This window comes from Somniosus microcephalus, chromosome 22 (genome assembly GCF_052327205.1).
Source record: "Somniosus microcephalus isolate GS21.2 chromosome 22, FLI_Smic_1.0, whole genome shotgun sequence".
Taxonomy (NCBI): domain Eukaryota; kingdom Metazoa; phylum Chordata; class Chondrichthyes; order Squaliformes; family Somniosidae; genus Somniosus; species Somniosus microcephalus.
This window is the reverse complement of record NC_141008.1, coordinates 73,580,431-73,595,764: the sequence shown is the minus strand read 5'-3', so window position 1 is coordinate 73,595,764 and position 15,334 is coordinate 73,580,431. Positions and strand designations below refer to the sequence as shown.

The 15,334-nt window shown below is 42.5% G+C and overlaps 1 protein-coding gene across 6 annotated transcripts in view; it reads left to right on the top strand.

Moving 5' to 3' along the window:
• kiaa0753 (KIAA0753 ortholog) overlaps nucleotides 1–15,334 on the top strand; it is an 88,803-nt gene that overhangs the window by 57,217 nt on the left and 16,252 nt on the right. For all 6 annotated transcript variants that reach the window (XM_085965046.1, XM_085965047.1, XM_085965045.1 and 3 more), the window contains 6 exons: nucleotides 147–236; nucleotides 530–617; nucleotides 3,317–3,400; nucleotides 4,581–4,751; nucleotides 6,060–6,141; nucleotides 9,416–9,536. In XM_085965046.1, the coding sequence (XP_085821172.1) occupies nucleotides 147–236; nucleotides 530–617; nucleotides 3,317–3,400; nucleotides 4,581–4,751; nucleotides 6,060–6,141; nucleotides 9,416–9,536 (636 nt within the window). The remainder of the gene's footprint in view (nucleotides 1–146; nucleotides 237–529; nucleotides 618–3,316; nucleotides 3,401–4,580; nucleotides 4,752–6,059; nucleotides 6,142–9,415; nucleotides 9,537–15,334) is intronic.

Genomic DNA, 15,334 nt, shown 5'->3' with positions numbered 1-15,334 from the left:
CTTCAGGAAGCCACAATACTGTTCCTGTCCAAGGGTACACGTTGAGCAGCATAGTCAGGTGCTGTTTCTGTAGGACAGACTGCTACTAAATGCTATTTCAATATCATGTAAATTTAATGTAGCTTTCTCTTGAAAAATTATTTTAGGTTGGCATGGCTTGATTCTGAGACTGCCCGCAGGATGAAGGAGCTCAATGAACTTTGCAAACAAGAAACAGACAGAATAAAGAAAATTAGGTACAATTTCTGTAACTTCTAATTTTTATGTGGATCTTAACAGACTGGCTAGAAGGATCCTTGTTGATTTACACTGAGTACCAGGGACCTCATTTTCAAAAAAAGAGATGATGTAGAAACGCATATTGAAATGCTTCTGTATATATAATGGCAAGACATCCAGATCTGCTTCCAGGAGGCATTTGGTCCAGCTATTCAATTACAAATTCCAACTATTTATAGTTTTGCAGAGAATAATTAAAATATAGATGATGTAAAAATAATATTTATTTAAATAAATATTCTTTGTTCAGATCTGAAGCTGGATCCCCCAACAAGTGGATTGTAAAAGCAGAGGAGGCAATTCGCGAGAGGCTTCAGCCCTTACTGGACAAAGCACAGGTAGCAGATATTTAATACCTGAAAGGGAGTTAGAGCAGAGCTGATCAAAGTCGGAGCAGTCGGACAGTTTTGAATATTATATATTCTGGATTTACAACCACCCTAGTTATTATCTTCTGTCAAAATACGAGTGCAGTTGTTGAGCCTGGCATTTGATTTCTGCTAATGGTATTCTGTCCCACTGCAGGACACCTAAACAGTCGTGCTGACAATGTGGCCAGATCCGGCATCATTGGCTAGATGTTAGGTGTGAGGTTTATGATCAAAAAGGGTGACACAGATTGCAGACGTATTTAAATATAGAGCACTGGTTCCTTTTCAAAATGAAATGTATGTTAAGTATTCTATTTTTAAACTAAAAAAGTGAGTCTTGTACAAGCGAGTGAGATCTGACGAGTCTGAATATTGTTTGTGTTCTCGAGATTGATTTCAAATGAAATTGTCTGATATTCTCTAGAATAATGACTGATCTGGTGGCGTTTCTGTAAGGAGACTTAATTTTCTTTAAATAAACCACATCCTTTTATTATACGGAGAACAGGCAGTCCAGTTGACTGTTTTATTGATTTCAGGAGGCTGCTTTCACTTAGTTATCTAAGAATTCCACATTCTATTCAATGGACAGTCAGAATTGCTTCCATTGAGGAAATGATTGGCACTTAAATTTGCTGTTGAATTTGATTCAGTGTTTCTTTTGCTCACGTCTTATGGAAATTCTAGATATTTTCACTGAAGTTGTCGTGCTGTTTTACCTTCCGCCTCTCATCTAACAGTCGGAGAAATACAGGGCAAACTTTTGCTGTGGCAGGGCATCTAACGGCATCTGCCGTTAGTTAGACTTGTCCTTGCACAGTTAGGTTTAAGTGTTTGCATGTCAAGTTGCTGAAAGCGTGAGCTGATAACGTCACAGCGAGATAAACCGGGCATCTGGGACCTGAGTGAACAGGGCAAGCAACTGTGTATCTCTTTAACCAATCAGATTGGAGGATTGTGAAATTATCAGCGCAAGGACTGAGAAGGAAGTGTAAAGTAGAAGTGGTGAATTCACTGTCAAATCAGGTACAGAAGGAGAGGTAAAGAAAGATTGGATTAAGAGAGAGAAAAGGAAAAGTCAAGTTTACATTTTTTTAACATGTTTAAAATCTCCAACAATTAAAACCTGAAGGAATGAGACTCCACACTTGTAATAGTTAATTTTCAGTGCCAGAGAGGTTGATTGGCAGTAATTAACATTTATCACATCATTAAAAGGATACTTAGACTGGAATGGACAAGACTTGACTTTCTGTAGCGAGTTTAGTTTGTATCTACGACACAAATACAGCAACTTCATGGTGAGGCAGACAGCGTAATGCCATTTCCGCAAAGCTAATGGCGGAGCAGTGCATCTCAGACAGCAGCTTTTGGTTATTTGAGTTGAACTGCACATCTGCCCTTCGCCTGAAATTACTGTACCATTTGTGCATAATTAATGGCGAGCACCATTAGCCGTTATTTTGACATTAAAAATCATATGCTGGAAACTTGCGCCATAGAAATGACTCATTAACGGTGTGCGCCATTATAGAAACATAAAAGTATACCAGGAAATAGTGGAGTAAGTGAGTTGTGCCATTAGTTGTGTTGCAGCATAATTTGCAGAGACATTTTTGTATCTCCGCCGATACGCTCGCCTAAGCCAATCAAAGTTTGTTTTGTCGCACACCCCTCCAGTCAATGGAAATCACACAATTTTTGGATTTACGCCCATGTTGCGCCAGAGCCACCTAGACTTCATTATAATGCTGCGGATGACCTGATATTCATGTGATTTATAACCATCACATGATTGTCAGCCTGGGAGGCCAACAAAGGGACAAATAAAGCTGTGGTGCCTCACACTTTTGTCTGATTTAAGGTGATATCAGAAGATGCAGCTCACTTACCTCCCAGTGTCAAGCCTCAATCAGAGTTATGGTGTCTAGTCTCAGATTTCTATTGTGCCAGGTGGTTGGTCTAGGGGTAGGCCATCGGCTGCACCGTGAACGTGGGCCCTGATTCGTCATTGAGCTCGCTACGCCGTAACTGAATCGATTGGATTTTTTTTCAGCAAATTTTGGCGCAAGTATAGTGCGAGATGAACAAAGTGCAAATGCGCAATATCTCACTCATTTGTCTGAACTTTGCTCCATTTTAGTTTAAAAGCATATTTAAAAGTATATTTATAGTTGCATCTTGTTTTACTTTGACAAAGGAACAGCTCCATATGTTTAAACAAGTCATCACTTTTGATCATGTATCTCACAACTAACTTTAATAAGGTGCTACCTTCATCAGTCATTTTTAATAAACTATGTAAGGTATTTTATTCTGCATTAACACTTTGGCAATAAAGCTACATTCTTCCTTTTTGAAGGCGATTTAAACAGAGGCACCATCTGTCATAAAAGATCCTATAGAACTGTTTAAAGAAGAGCAGGAAGTTTTCCTGGTGCCCTGGCCAACATTTTCCCCTCTTTTAATACTACATAAAAAACAACCAGATTAACTGGTGTTTCATATCATTTGATGTTTGTGGGATCTTATGCCAAAGCTGCAACACTTGCCTAAATACAAGAGTGACTGCATTTGAAAAGTAATATATTGGTTGTGAAGTACTTTGAGTCAGCCTGAGGATGTGATAAGGCAGTACATAAACGCAGGTTCTTTCTACTCAATAGGTTATAAGTGATTCTTGGGAAAAGAGAGCTCGAATCAAAGACTCTTCACTTCAACAGCAGCTGTCGTTACAAGTTGCTGAAAAGGTAAGTAGACTTCTAAACCAATGATAGTGCTCCATATCCAAGTGATTGTTGATAATTAATGTAGAATTTGAACTGGACAAATGCATAGTCTAGATATCTGCCTTAGAAAAGTAAAACTAAAGCTTGTCAAATGTTTTGTGCTAATGATTATAAATGTATTTCAACCTTTTATTGAGTTATCAAAACATTTTCAAATTTGTGAATGACCACAACTTCGTTGTGTGAATTTGTGTTCTTTTACATTTTTTTTAAACACTCTCATGCTTATGTATATCCTTCTGTGTCTGTCTCACTGTGTGTGTGCGCGTGGATTCATATTACAAATTTCTGCCTATGGGCATCAGTCAGTTCATAAGATTCTATATTATAATGTAATCTATTACCTTATCAAAGGCTTCTGAAAATCCAGGCAGACAATGCCTACCTGACTATCCTCGTCCACTAACCTAGTGACTTCTTCAAACTTTTCTCATCACTTTTGATCCCTTTGAGCAACTTACCTATAACTGAAGTCAAACTGATGGGCCAATAGTTCCCTGGTTCTGCCTTGTCATCCTTTTTAAAAAAAAAAAAAAAAAAAAAAAAAAAAATTGGAACTACAAGAGCATCCTTCCAGTCCAAGGGAATAGTTCCTGACTCTAGCGAACTGTTAAAGATACAGGCAAGGGACTCACAAAGTACATGTCGCATTTCTTTCAGGGGCTCAACTGAATGTCATGCTTTTTTACTTTGAGTCCATCAACAAAGTGTGATGGTGGAAGTGTTTTGTGACTTAAGATATTCAGCATGACTGCATGAGACATGCAGCCTACTTTGGCACAAGTCAGTTATTCAGTCAGTGCTACACTTAACATAGAAACATAGAAGATAGGAGCAGGAGTAGGCCATTCGGCCCTTCGCGCCTGCTCCGCCATTCAATGAGATCATGGCTGATCATCCAAATTCAGTACCCTGTCCCTGCCTCCTCCCCATATCCCCTGATCCCGTTAGCCTTAAGAAATATATCCAATATATCTTTAAAATTATTTTCAGCAGTTATCCTCTCCTGTAAAAGCAGAACAGTCCTAACTATGTCCAATTATTGACCAGTAGAGAATTTATTCTTTCCGCTCCCCTGTAAGAATGTGCCTACACATGTGTTAATTATAGAAACAGAATTGTATCTGTTGCGTTCTTACAGGTCGCAACTAGTGCGGACCTTCTCAGTGAAAAACTATTAGATGAGCTGCTGGAGGACACAGCGCAAGAATTATTGAATCTGGAGCTAAATGCGAAAGCTCATTCAGAAGCTTTGGTGATGCAAGATGGCCCTACACTAGAAAACATGCTACAGAGAATGGAGGAGATGGAAGTAAGTATACATGATGCCTTTCAGTTTATATTACTAATTTTTTTTTGGTTCCTACTCATAGGATCCACCCTCTGCATGACAAACCATTTCACTAGTGAGAGAAATCGAATTCTACTCTGGGCCTCTGCCATTAGCACTCTTATACTAGCACCTTGGATATGTGTAAGAGCAGGCTGGGGTATTTCTCCCTTTCTACCTGGGGCAGATAGTGCCTAGCCTTTTGCTTGATGCCATGTCTGATGGCATAGCTAAGATTGGGAAATTCCTTGTTCTCGTTCCATGATCCAGGATTATGGCATGTTAATTTTTTGCTTGTCTAAATATATTTTAAGCCCCTTTTTTGCCGTCTCTTTGTATCTTGCATCATTTCCAGTCAACAGGATAATCAAATGACCTGTTCTTGGGATCTGCCAATCAGTGCTCCCAACTGAGGTGCGCGGCTGCGCAGTAATCGGAAAAGGTCCCGCGCAGGCCGCTCATCGGCTTTTACATTGTAAATACCGTGCGTGCGCAGAAATTTAAAGGGACCGTGCAATTAAAAGAAACGGGCTGCACAGAACAAAGCGCAGCTTACAAGGAACAGTGCTGCCCTTGACTTAACTGCTAGTAGGTGAATGAAAGTATTCCAGGCTAACTTTTTTTAATGCATTTTTTCTTCCTTCCTCATGGGAAAGTGTCGGACTCCTGTCCAGCTATATGTGCTACAGCATATTGAATGTTGGAGCACCAATACACTGAGTAGCGATCTGTGTTTTCATAGTCACTTTGAGCCACTTATACTTGCGATTATTATCCACTGTATTATAATGTCAGCTTTATTTGAAGAATCAAAATTGCTGTATCTTTGAGTAATCCTGTATCATCACAACTGAACAGAATGGCCAGGGTTTTCCACGTAGTCTTGTATTATTTTTAAATTTATCATGTGAGAATCTTCGTGACTTGGATCCATTTGAATCACAGTGCTTTTAATTAAACTTATGTTTTGTAAACCAATGCAATCTACAGTAATATATGGATTGGAAGGAGAGAAATGACATGTTGAATCATCTGAAATAGTTTTGAATCTATTTAAATTCTCATAGTTAAAGGAAAACCCATATTAATAGTACTGTTTTCAAACTAAAAATTCAACCCTTAAATAAAATTACAGGCGTCCAAATTTGCCATGAGAAACTGATGATAATTTAGCAAACTGCTCTTAATCTACTGTACTTGCCACATTATAGAATACTTTAAAAGATCTACAGTCTGGACTAATTGATGTCAGTTTCTTCTTTTCACTATTTTATTTCAATGAATTACCAGAGATACCAAGAGGCAGTTCGCAGAAGAGTTTGCCAGATTGAATATGCTGACCCTGATTTCTGGGCTGAGGAGGAAAAGCAAGGTAATTTACCAAAGAGCAGTGACTCTCTTGTGTTCCTGAGTAGTTTGGGCTCTGGTGTCGGGTTATGGGCCCAGAAATTCGGGTCGGAGGCTTCCTGCGGGTGCAAGCCTCCGACCTGCACTTACCTTGCGCGCCGGCTGTTGAGCTGTGGGCCCGCGTGGGATTCCGATCCTGGGCCTCCTCCAACTGCCGGCGCGCAGTGCTTGCGCATCCCAGGGGCGCAGTTAGTTCGATGCGTCCTCTGGGATCACGTGGGCCATGGAGAGCCAATGGTAGCAGGGAATGCTTCATTGATAAGTTTGACAGGAAGGGCTGTCAAACCTATAAATACTATAAGCCCCAAAACATCACTAAAACCTCAAATAAATTTTTTTTTTAATCACATTTTTTAAATAAACTATAAATTACATGAAATAACTATTTTAAACAATAATTTAAATTTTTGGAAAAATTAATTACATTTTCTAACGGGGCTAAAAATAAACTTCCCTTTCTTTAAAATATTTAAAAATAATAAACCTGTGGAAAAAAATGTTTTAATTTTAATTAATTCACCACTTACAGGAAACTTTGTGATATCCGGGACCGAGCTGTTGCCGATCTATCAAAACTGCCGGACATACAAAGTTAATGTTGAAGCATACGGAGGTTTTCATCTCCGTATCTGACAACAAACACTGTTGCTTAGCAACAGCTTCTAAACAGTCGGCTGCAGCTGCAAGCGTCTCTAGCTGAAGCTGTTGCTATAGCTACAGACCTTGCAGTGCCTGACTGGGTAAAAAAAGCAACGAGAACTAAAAAAACTTATAGAAAACGGCTCCTGATTTTTGCCGTTAGATCGAGTATTCCGGACATATAACCTCCGGATAAACCAGTTTCCTGTACCTTGTTAAAAGCAGGCCTTGCGACTGCTTTTTACATGTCTAATTTCTGGAGACTTGCCCTCCTGGAGAAACCTGGAAAAAAAAGTAAGTTCAATGTGCACGTGCTGCCTCTCCCGCGCACGCGTACCACCTCTTAACCCCTTCTTCCAGGGGAACGGAAGTGCCGGTTTCCCGTGCATGCACGAAACTGGCACTTCCATTGGGCTTACGGGTGACTACCCCATGCGTACTCACCCGTGGAGACCTGAATTTCTGGGCCATGATCTTTAGTTGCTAACCTGGCCTGTCCCTTTAAGGCCACAGCCTGTGGAGAAGTGGCATAATCAAGAGAATCTAGATAATTGCAGTTGCTTCTAAATTCTTGGTGTCAAACTGCTTGTAAGTATCTGTCTCTCGGTTAGAAGTAGCATCACGAAATGATAAGCTTTCTCTTTTTTTCTTATAAATGGAACATTTTATTCAGCTCTCCTGTGGCATTGCTCAGCGTGGAGAGAGTTTGGAAAAAAGGGGAAGGATGTACATCTCCTCCATTAAGAATGTTTGTTAAGACGTTTGTAAGAGATCTTCCCAGAGACAGTGAAGTAACTTATTTTTGATTTTGTTTCTGTAAAAATAATATTCCTTAGCCACGACAGGTAACTGAAGAAATGTTTGATCTACTCACATAGCATATTTACAAAAGTAAATAAACTTCTACATGTAATCTGGGGAGCAGCTCTGGATTGATGCGCTTTTCATCTGAAAATGTGTAAGGATAGTGATCATTCCATGAACTGGCTGGGACCAATATCCTCGCTGAGAGAGTAACTATTAGTATGGGGGAGAATTTAAAATAATATAGTGGTGCGGGGATAAACAGAATGAGGAAGCAGAGCAGAAAACAAATAGAGAAAAAGTCTTGCAGCACGGTGGCATAGTGGTTAGCACTGTTGCCTCACAGCGCCAGGGACCCGGGTTCAAATCCAGCCTCGGGTGACTGTCTGTGTGGAGTTTGCACATTCTCCCCGTGTCTGCGTGGGTTTCCTCCGGGTGCTCCGGTTTCCTCCCACATTCCAAAGATGCGCGGGTTAGGTTGATTGGCCATGATAAAAATTGGCCCTTAGTGTTGGGGGGGATTAAATACGTGGGGTTACGGGGATAGGGCTTGGGTGGGATGGCTGTCGGTGTAGGGACCGGGTGCTAGGGTTTGGATGATCAGCCATGATCTCGTTGAATGGCGGAGCAGGCTCGAAGGGCCGAATGGCCTACTCCTGCTCCTATCTTCTATGTTTCTATATAGCGCCTTTCATGACCACTGGACGTCCCAAAGCGCTTTACAGCCAATGAAGTTCTTTTTGAAGTGTAGTCACAGTTGTAATGTAGGCAGCAGGCGGATGGGAACACCACCACCTCCAAGTCACACACCATCCTGACTTGGAAGTATATCGCCGTTCCTTCATCGTCACTGGGTCAAAACCCTGGAACTCCCTCCCGAACAGCACTGGTGGAGTACCTTCACCACACGGACTGCAGCAGTTCAAGAAGGCGGCTCACCACCATTTTCTCAAGGGCAACTAGGGATGGGCAATAAATGCTGACCTTGCCAGCGACGCCCACATCCCATTAACGAATTTTTAAAAATGGATAGAGGAGAGAAAAACAGTACAGATCAGAAGGAGGAAGAACTAAAAAGAGTAAGATGGCTAATTGGTGCCTCTTCCACTCTCAGTTCCACCATCCTTTTCAGCACTACTTCTCCCTTCTTACCTATTCTACCACTCCTAAAAAATAATATAACCCGATAGTTTTATTTTCTACTCTTATTCAGTTTGCAGCCACATTTCTGTTAGGTCACCCTTCAACCTCTCTTTTCTTGAGAAAAAGTCCCCAGCCTGTTCAACCTTTCCTGATAAGTATAACCTCTCAGTTCTGGTATCGTCTTTGTAAATCTTTTATGCACCTTCTCCACTGCTATATCTTTTTCAAAGTATGATGCTCAGAGCTGTGCTCTGTGTGTGTGTGTAATATATGTATGTTTTACAAGAGAAACCATAAGGCAATATAGTAAAAATTATGTTATTTATGGTATTAAGAAAACTTAAGAGAAATTACTAGTCACCTTATGTAATATAAATCTTTTGAGCAGCCAGGATGATTTATTCAAACAAACTGTTTGTTGTCAATAATAATATTGTCATAGTTTAAAAATAAATTCTATCGTGGTTCAGAAATACTTCTGTCTATATGATGTTATGATAACCAACAAGATTAAGCTAGGTTTTAGAAACAACATATGGCAACCACATTTATAAAGTGAAGAAATGAAACCTGCTGTTCATGTATTTTGATGTCTTGGAAACAAAATTTGCTTACATCTGAAAAATGTTCTACTGGCATTTCTGTTCTCACAGAAAGAGAATTTGTCTTAATTGACACAAAGCCACATACCCCAAGGCCGATCAGGATCACCAGAACTGTTGAACAAAGTGAACCAACGTTGGATGTAATAATTCAGAAGTCTTTGGAGGCTGAGTAAGTTGTGAATATTGCAGTGTTTCATGAAAGTAATTTATTTATGTGACACCCAGCCCTCCCTCCCTCCCTCTCTCTCACCATACTACTGACTGAAATATTACAATGGGAGTTGCTATTGTTTGTACTTGGCTACTGTAATGGCAAAATGTCTAATACAGGAAACTTTGTGCTATCCGGCACCGACGGGACCGAGCTGTTGCCGTTCCCTCAAAACTGCCGGACACTCCAGCTCTAAGTTGAAACATACGGAGATTTTCAGCTCCGTGTGAATCAATAAACCCTGTTGCTTAGCAACAGCTTCTAAACAGTCGGCAAGCGTCTCTAGCTGAAGCTGTTGCTTAGCTACAGACCTTGCAGAGCTTGACTGTTGAGAAAAAAGAAACGAAAAGAAAAAAAACGGCTCCTGGTTTTTGCCGGTGGCTCGAGCTTGCCGGACATTTAGCCTCCGGATAACACAAAGTTTCCTGTATTTACCTGAATATCACTCCCAAGTATCATCACCAAGTTCACAATCAACCATGCACTTATCATCTTGGTACATCATTACAACCACCTGTACATGGTATCAAGAAAAGATTCCTTTCTGTCATACAGTAGCAAAATATTGCGGATGCTGGAAATCTGAAATAACAACAGAAAATGCTGGAAGCACTCAGCAGGCCAGGCAGCATCCGTGGAGAGAGAAACAGAGTTAACGTTTCAGGTCTGGGACCCTTCATCAGAACTGGAAAAAGCTGGAGATGGAACCGGTTTTAAGCAGGTGCAGAGACAGGGGGAGGGGAGGAAGGAACTGAAGGAACGGTCTGTGCTGGGGTTGGAGGCAGGAGAGATTAAATGTTGCAAATGGGGATGGCGGAATCATCAACAGCCGCCTGAAAAATGGGGGCAGGGGTTATGGTCTGAAATTGTTCAACTCAAGGTTGAGTCCAGAAGGCTGTAAAGTGCCTAATCGAAAGATGAGGTGCTGTTCCTCAAGCCTACGTTGAGCTTCATTGGAACAGTGTAAGTGGCCGAGGTCAGAGTGGGAGTGGAGCGGAGAATTAAAATGACAGGCGACCGGAAGCTCGGGGTCACCCTTACGGACTGAACGGAGGTGTTCCGCAAAGCGGTCGCCCAATCTGTATTTGGTTTCCCCAATGTAGAGGAGACCGCATCGTGAGCAGCGAATACAGTATACTAAATTGCAAGAAGTACAAGTAAATCGCTGTTTCACCTGGAAGGGGTGTTTGGGGCCCTGGACAGTGGGAAGGGAGGAGGTAAAAGGGCAGGTGTTGCAGCTCCTGTACTTGCACAGGAAGGTGCCGGGCGAAGGGGAAGGGCTGTTGGGGGTGATTGAAGAGTGGACCAGGTGTCACGGAGGGAGCAGTCCCTTCGGAATGCTGAAAGGGGAGGTGAGGGGAAGATGTGTTTGGTGGTGGGATCACGTTGGAGGTGGCGGAAATGGCGGAGGATGATCTGTTGAATGTGGAGGCTGGTGGGATGAAAGGTGAGGACAAGGCAAACCCTATCGTGGTTCCGGGAGGGAGGGGAAGGGGTAAGAGCAGAAGTGCAGGAAATGGAACGGACACGGCCAAGGGCCGTGTCAACCACGGTAGAGGGTATCCTTGGTTGAGGAAAAAGGAAGACATATCTGAAGCACTGGTATGGAAGGTGGCATCGTCAGAACAGATGCGGCAGAGACGGAGAAACTGGGAGAATGGAATAGAGTCCTTACAGGAAGCGGGGTGGGAGGAAGTGAAGTCCAGGTAGCTGTGGGAGTTGGTGGGCTTGTAGTGGATGTTTGTCGATAGCCTATCGCCAGAAATGGAGACACAGAAGTCAAGGAAGGGAAGGGAAGAGTCGGAGATGGACCATGTGAAGGTGAGGGAAGGGTGGAAATTGGAAGTAAAGTGAATGAAATTTTCTAGTTCAGGGCGAGAGCAGGAAACAGCACCGATACAGTCATCGATGTACTGGAATGCAGACTGTTCCTTCAGTCCCTTCCTCCTCTTCCCTCCCCCTACCTCTGCGCCTGCTTAAAACCTGTTACATCTCTAACCTTTTCCACTTCTGATGAAGGGTCACAGACCTGAAACGTTGGGCTGGATTTTGTCAATTGGGACGTGATGGAGGCGGGACTCCCACTTTTTGGGTTGTAGTCCTGCCTCCATCGATTTGTGGCCAACCCACGCAATTTTCCCTTGATTGACCTTGTTGAGCCCGCCCAGCAGACTCAGCAGGCCAATTAAGGGACACCCGGTTACAGGTGCCGTCAGGGATTGACATTTCATCTGTCAAGAGCTTTTGACAGATGAAATATCAGCATTTGACAGCTCTGTGAAGCTGTCAAACACTGACAACCTGTACTCTAAGTTAATTCCTTCCTCTCAGGCTGATTTAGAGATCTCTCCAGAACAGAAAGCTGAATGCTGCAACTTTTGACAGCTCGCGGCCATTCTGCTTTCTGTGCCGGTGAAATGAGGGACTCCCGAGACCTGAAGGAAGGAAGCCTACATTAGTAAGCAAAGGTAAGTAAAACTTATTTAAACACTTTACACACACCAAACGCACTTACCTCTGCACTCATGCACCCATCACTCACCTGAACACCGGACATTTCAAGCCCGACGGTCCGCCTCGCTAACTTGGTGTGGTTTGCAGCCGTCGGGCAGCCCACACTTCAGGGCTAAAAATAGGGATTAGGCCAAAAACTGCTTGTTAACTACCTGTTAACAGGCAGTTAATTGACACTAATTCCCTTCCCGCCTCGGGGAGGCGGCTCCCAGCACAGGTCGGGTACCCGCCTCCTGGGAAACGGGCATGGAGGCGGGTTGGGGGCGGGAAGGGTTCGTGCCCCCCGATTCTGCAATTTTCCCCCCACTCCCGCCTCCAAGGGGCTTGGAAATTTGAGCCCATTAACTCTGTTTCTCTCTCCACGGATGCTGCCTGGCCTGCTGAGTGCTCCCAGCATTTGCTGTTGTTATTTCCTTTGTCATGTTTGTCTCCAAAGGGAGCAGTTAAAGATGACCATATTTTTTATTTGAAACCTGTGAAAACTTGAACTAATAATTTAGAAACCTGAAAAAACTGCAGCATTTTGTTTTTTAAATGGAGAAAGGATAATGCTGTTAAACTTAGCCTTATCGATGAGCAGATCAGTCTCCTTTGGTGATGTGATTTTGTTGCTCTGTCAGGGATTTGATTTGTCATTAAGTTGGAAGTCCTTAACCCAATCAAAATGGCTGCTGACATTTGCTCCAGGTTAGGGCTTGTTCTGTTTTTTAAAAAGTGTTGGCTTCAAAGGAGCAGACATGATAGACTAAGCTGATAATTGACTCAATATCCTACCCTCCAAATAATCTTGTATAGAATCAGCCCCACAGTTCCTCCAGCTGTAACATTATCAGCATGGCACCCACCCCACTTCATTTTGAGCTTCTGCGACTCTAAGGTTAAGGTAGGATTCCTGGAGGAAGGCCATATCGCACCTTTAAGTGGGACTGTATTTTGTTTGTGTTTTATAGGACTGCTAATCTCCTTGACTTTTCAAAAAGCTACACTTTCATATATGGTGCTGGCCTTTGTACTGCTCGCCTTAGGAACTTAATTATGAGCAGGCCTCCTACAGATGGTCTCGCACATTATACTGCCACTTTTGCAGTGATGTGAATACAAATCCAATTTGCATCAGTGTAAACGTGGCCGATAACTGCAGCCAAAGTCTTTGACAAGTGTAGCTAGCAATCACAATAGTGAAATTATACTTCGGGGAACCTCTAATTTATTCTTGTGTCATTTTATGTTGTATTTTTCTATCCCTCATGGGATAAAATGTGGCAAGAATTCCAGTTAAAACTGGCTTTTTACAGCCATCATTCAATACGACATACAACATTCTTTGTAAATTTATTTCACCAATCTTTTTTGTCTCTGATTAGTGGAGTTAAAACATTATCCTAATTCCATGTCTCATTGCTGAAATGTTTGGTGTAAACATGGCCCCATTCTGTAGACAAGGGTGGTAACTGAGCTGACAGCAGCTTTTGTCAGAAGCAGGGATCGACTCTACCCTGGGTGCCATTCTGGCTGAACCACAGTTGGAACCTAGTATCCAATTCCTTCTGTTCCCCATAGCTCCTACCAGAGAATCTAGAAAGTTAGATGCAATGAGACGATCAACTCTGTTGTGGCCAATTTTTTAATCCAGTGAACCAGCTGAGCCTTTAAAGCTCTAATGTCCCTCCTGGAAAACCTTTGTGGGACTGTATTAAATTTGTGAGGCTGTGCTAGTACAAATATTCAACACAATATAAATAGAAAAAGTTGCATCATTTTCACTTGCTGCACAAATTTTTTTAAAATTCCATATAGCAAATTACTGCCCGAATACAAAGTAATACAACAACAACCTCCATTTATATAGCACCTTTAACATAGTAAAATGTCGCAAGGCACTTTACAGGAGCGTTATTTTATCAACATTTGACACCAAGCTACATGAGATATAAGCACAGAGGTAGGTTTTAAGGAGCATTTTCAAGGAGAACTGAGAGGCTTAGGATGGAATTCCAGAGTCTAGGGTCCAGGCAGCTGAAGGCGTGGCCGACAGAGCTGGAGCGATTAAAATCGGGGATGAGCAAGCAGCCAGAATTGGAGGAGCACAGAGATCTTGGAGGGTTGTAGGGCTGGTGGTGGTTACAGGGATAGGAAGGGGCAAGGCCATGGAGGGATTTAAAAACCAATGATAATTGAAAAATCGAGACCTTGCTGAATCGGGAGCCAATGCAGGTCAGCGAACACGGGTGGTGGGCGAATGGGACTTGGCGAATGGGACTTGGCGAATGGGACTTGGCGAACGGGACTTGGCGAACGGGACTTGGCGAACGGGACTTGGCGAACGGGACTTGGCGATTGGGACTTGGCGAATGGGACTTGGCGATTGGGACTTGGCGAATGGGACTTGGCGAATGGGACTTGGCGATTGGGACTTGGCGAGCGGGACTTGGTGCGAGCTGGGATACAGGTAGCAGAGATTTGGATGAGTTCAAGTTTATGGAGGGCGGAAGATGGGAGGCCAGATGAGAGCGTTGGAATAGTCCAGTCTAGAGGTAACAAAGGCATGGAGGAAAGTTTCAGCAGCACTGGAGCTGAGGGTGGGGGTGGACACGGGCGATGTTACGGAAGTGGAAGTAGGTGGTCTTGGTGCTGGTGCAGATATGTGGTCGGAAGCTCACTTCTGGGTCAAATAGGACATCATGGTTGTGAAGAGTCTGGTTCAGCCTCCGGTAGTGACCAGGGAGAGGAATGAAGCCGGTGGCTAGGGAACAGAGTTTGTGGCGGGGACCGAAGAAAATGGCTTCAATCTTCCCAATATATAGTTGGAGGAAATTTATAGTCATCCAGGACTCGATGTTGAACAAACAGGGAGGGAATGTAAAGAAATATGTCTAGTACTGTGTACGTAGCTTGTGAATGTTAAATTTTAGTATATAAAATATAGTAAATGTCCATGTTATATGAAGCACTTCACCAGAGCATCAAATAAAATAAGTAAAATTTTATAAACTATATTCCAGCTGTTTTGAAGAATTTAAATTTTATATTCCCTAGCCTTTCAACCAATGAATTAAACATGCTCTTTGACCAGTTATTGAACAACATCAGGTTTACTCTTACTCCTCCCTCCCTCAGCATTTTGGCAACTGTTTTTGAAAATCCTCCAAGTGGAATTTAGATGGAACAAATTGAGGTTTTTAATGGTCCAATATGTTTTATTTCTTTAAGTTGGTATCGGAGCTACTGAAAACTTTTAGCTC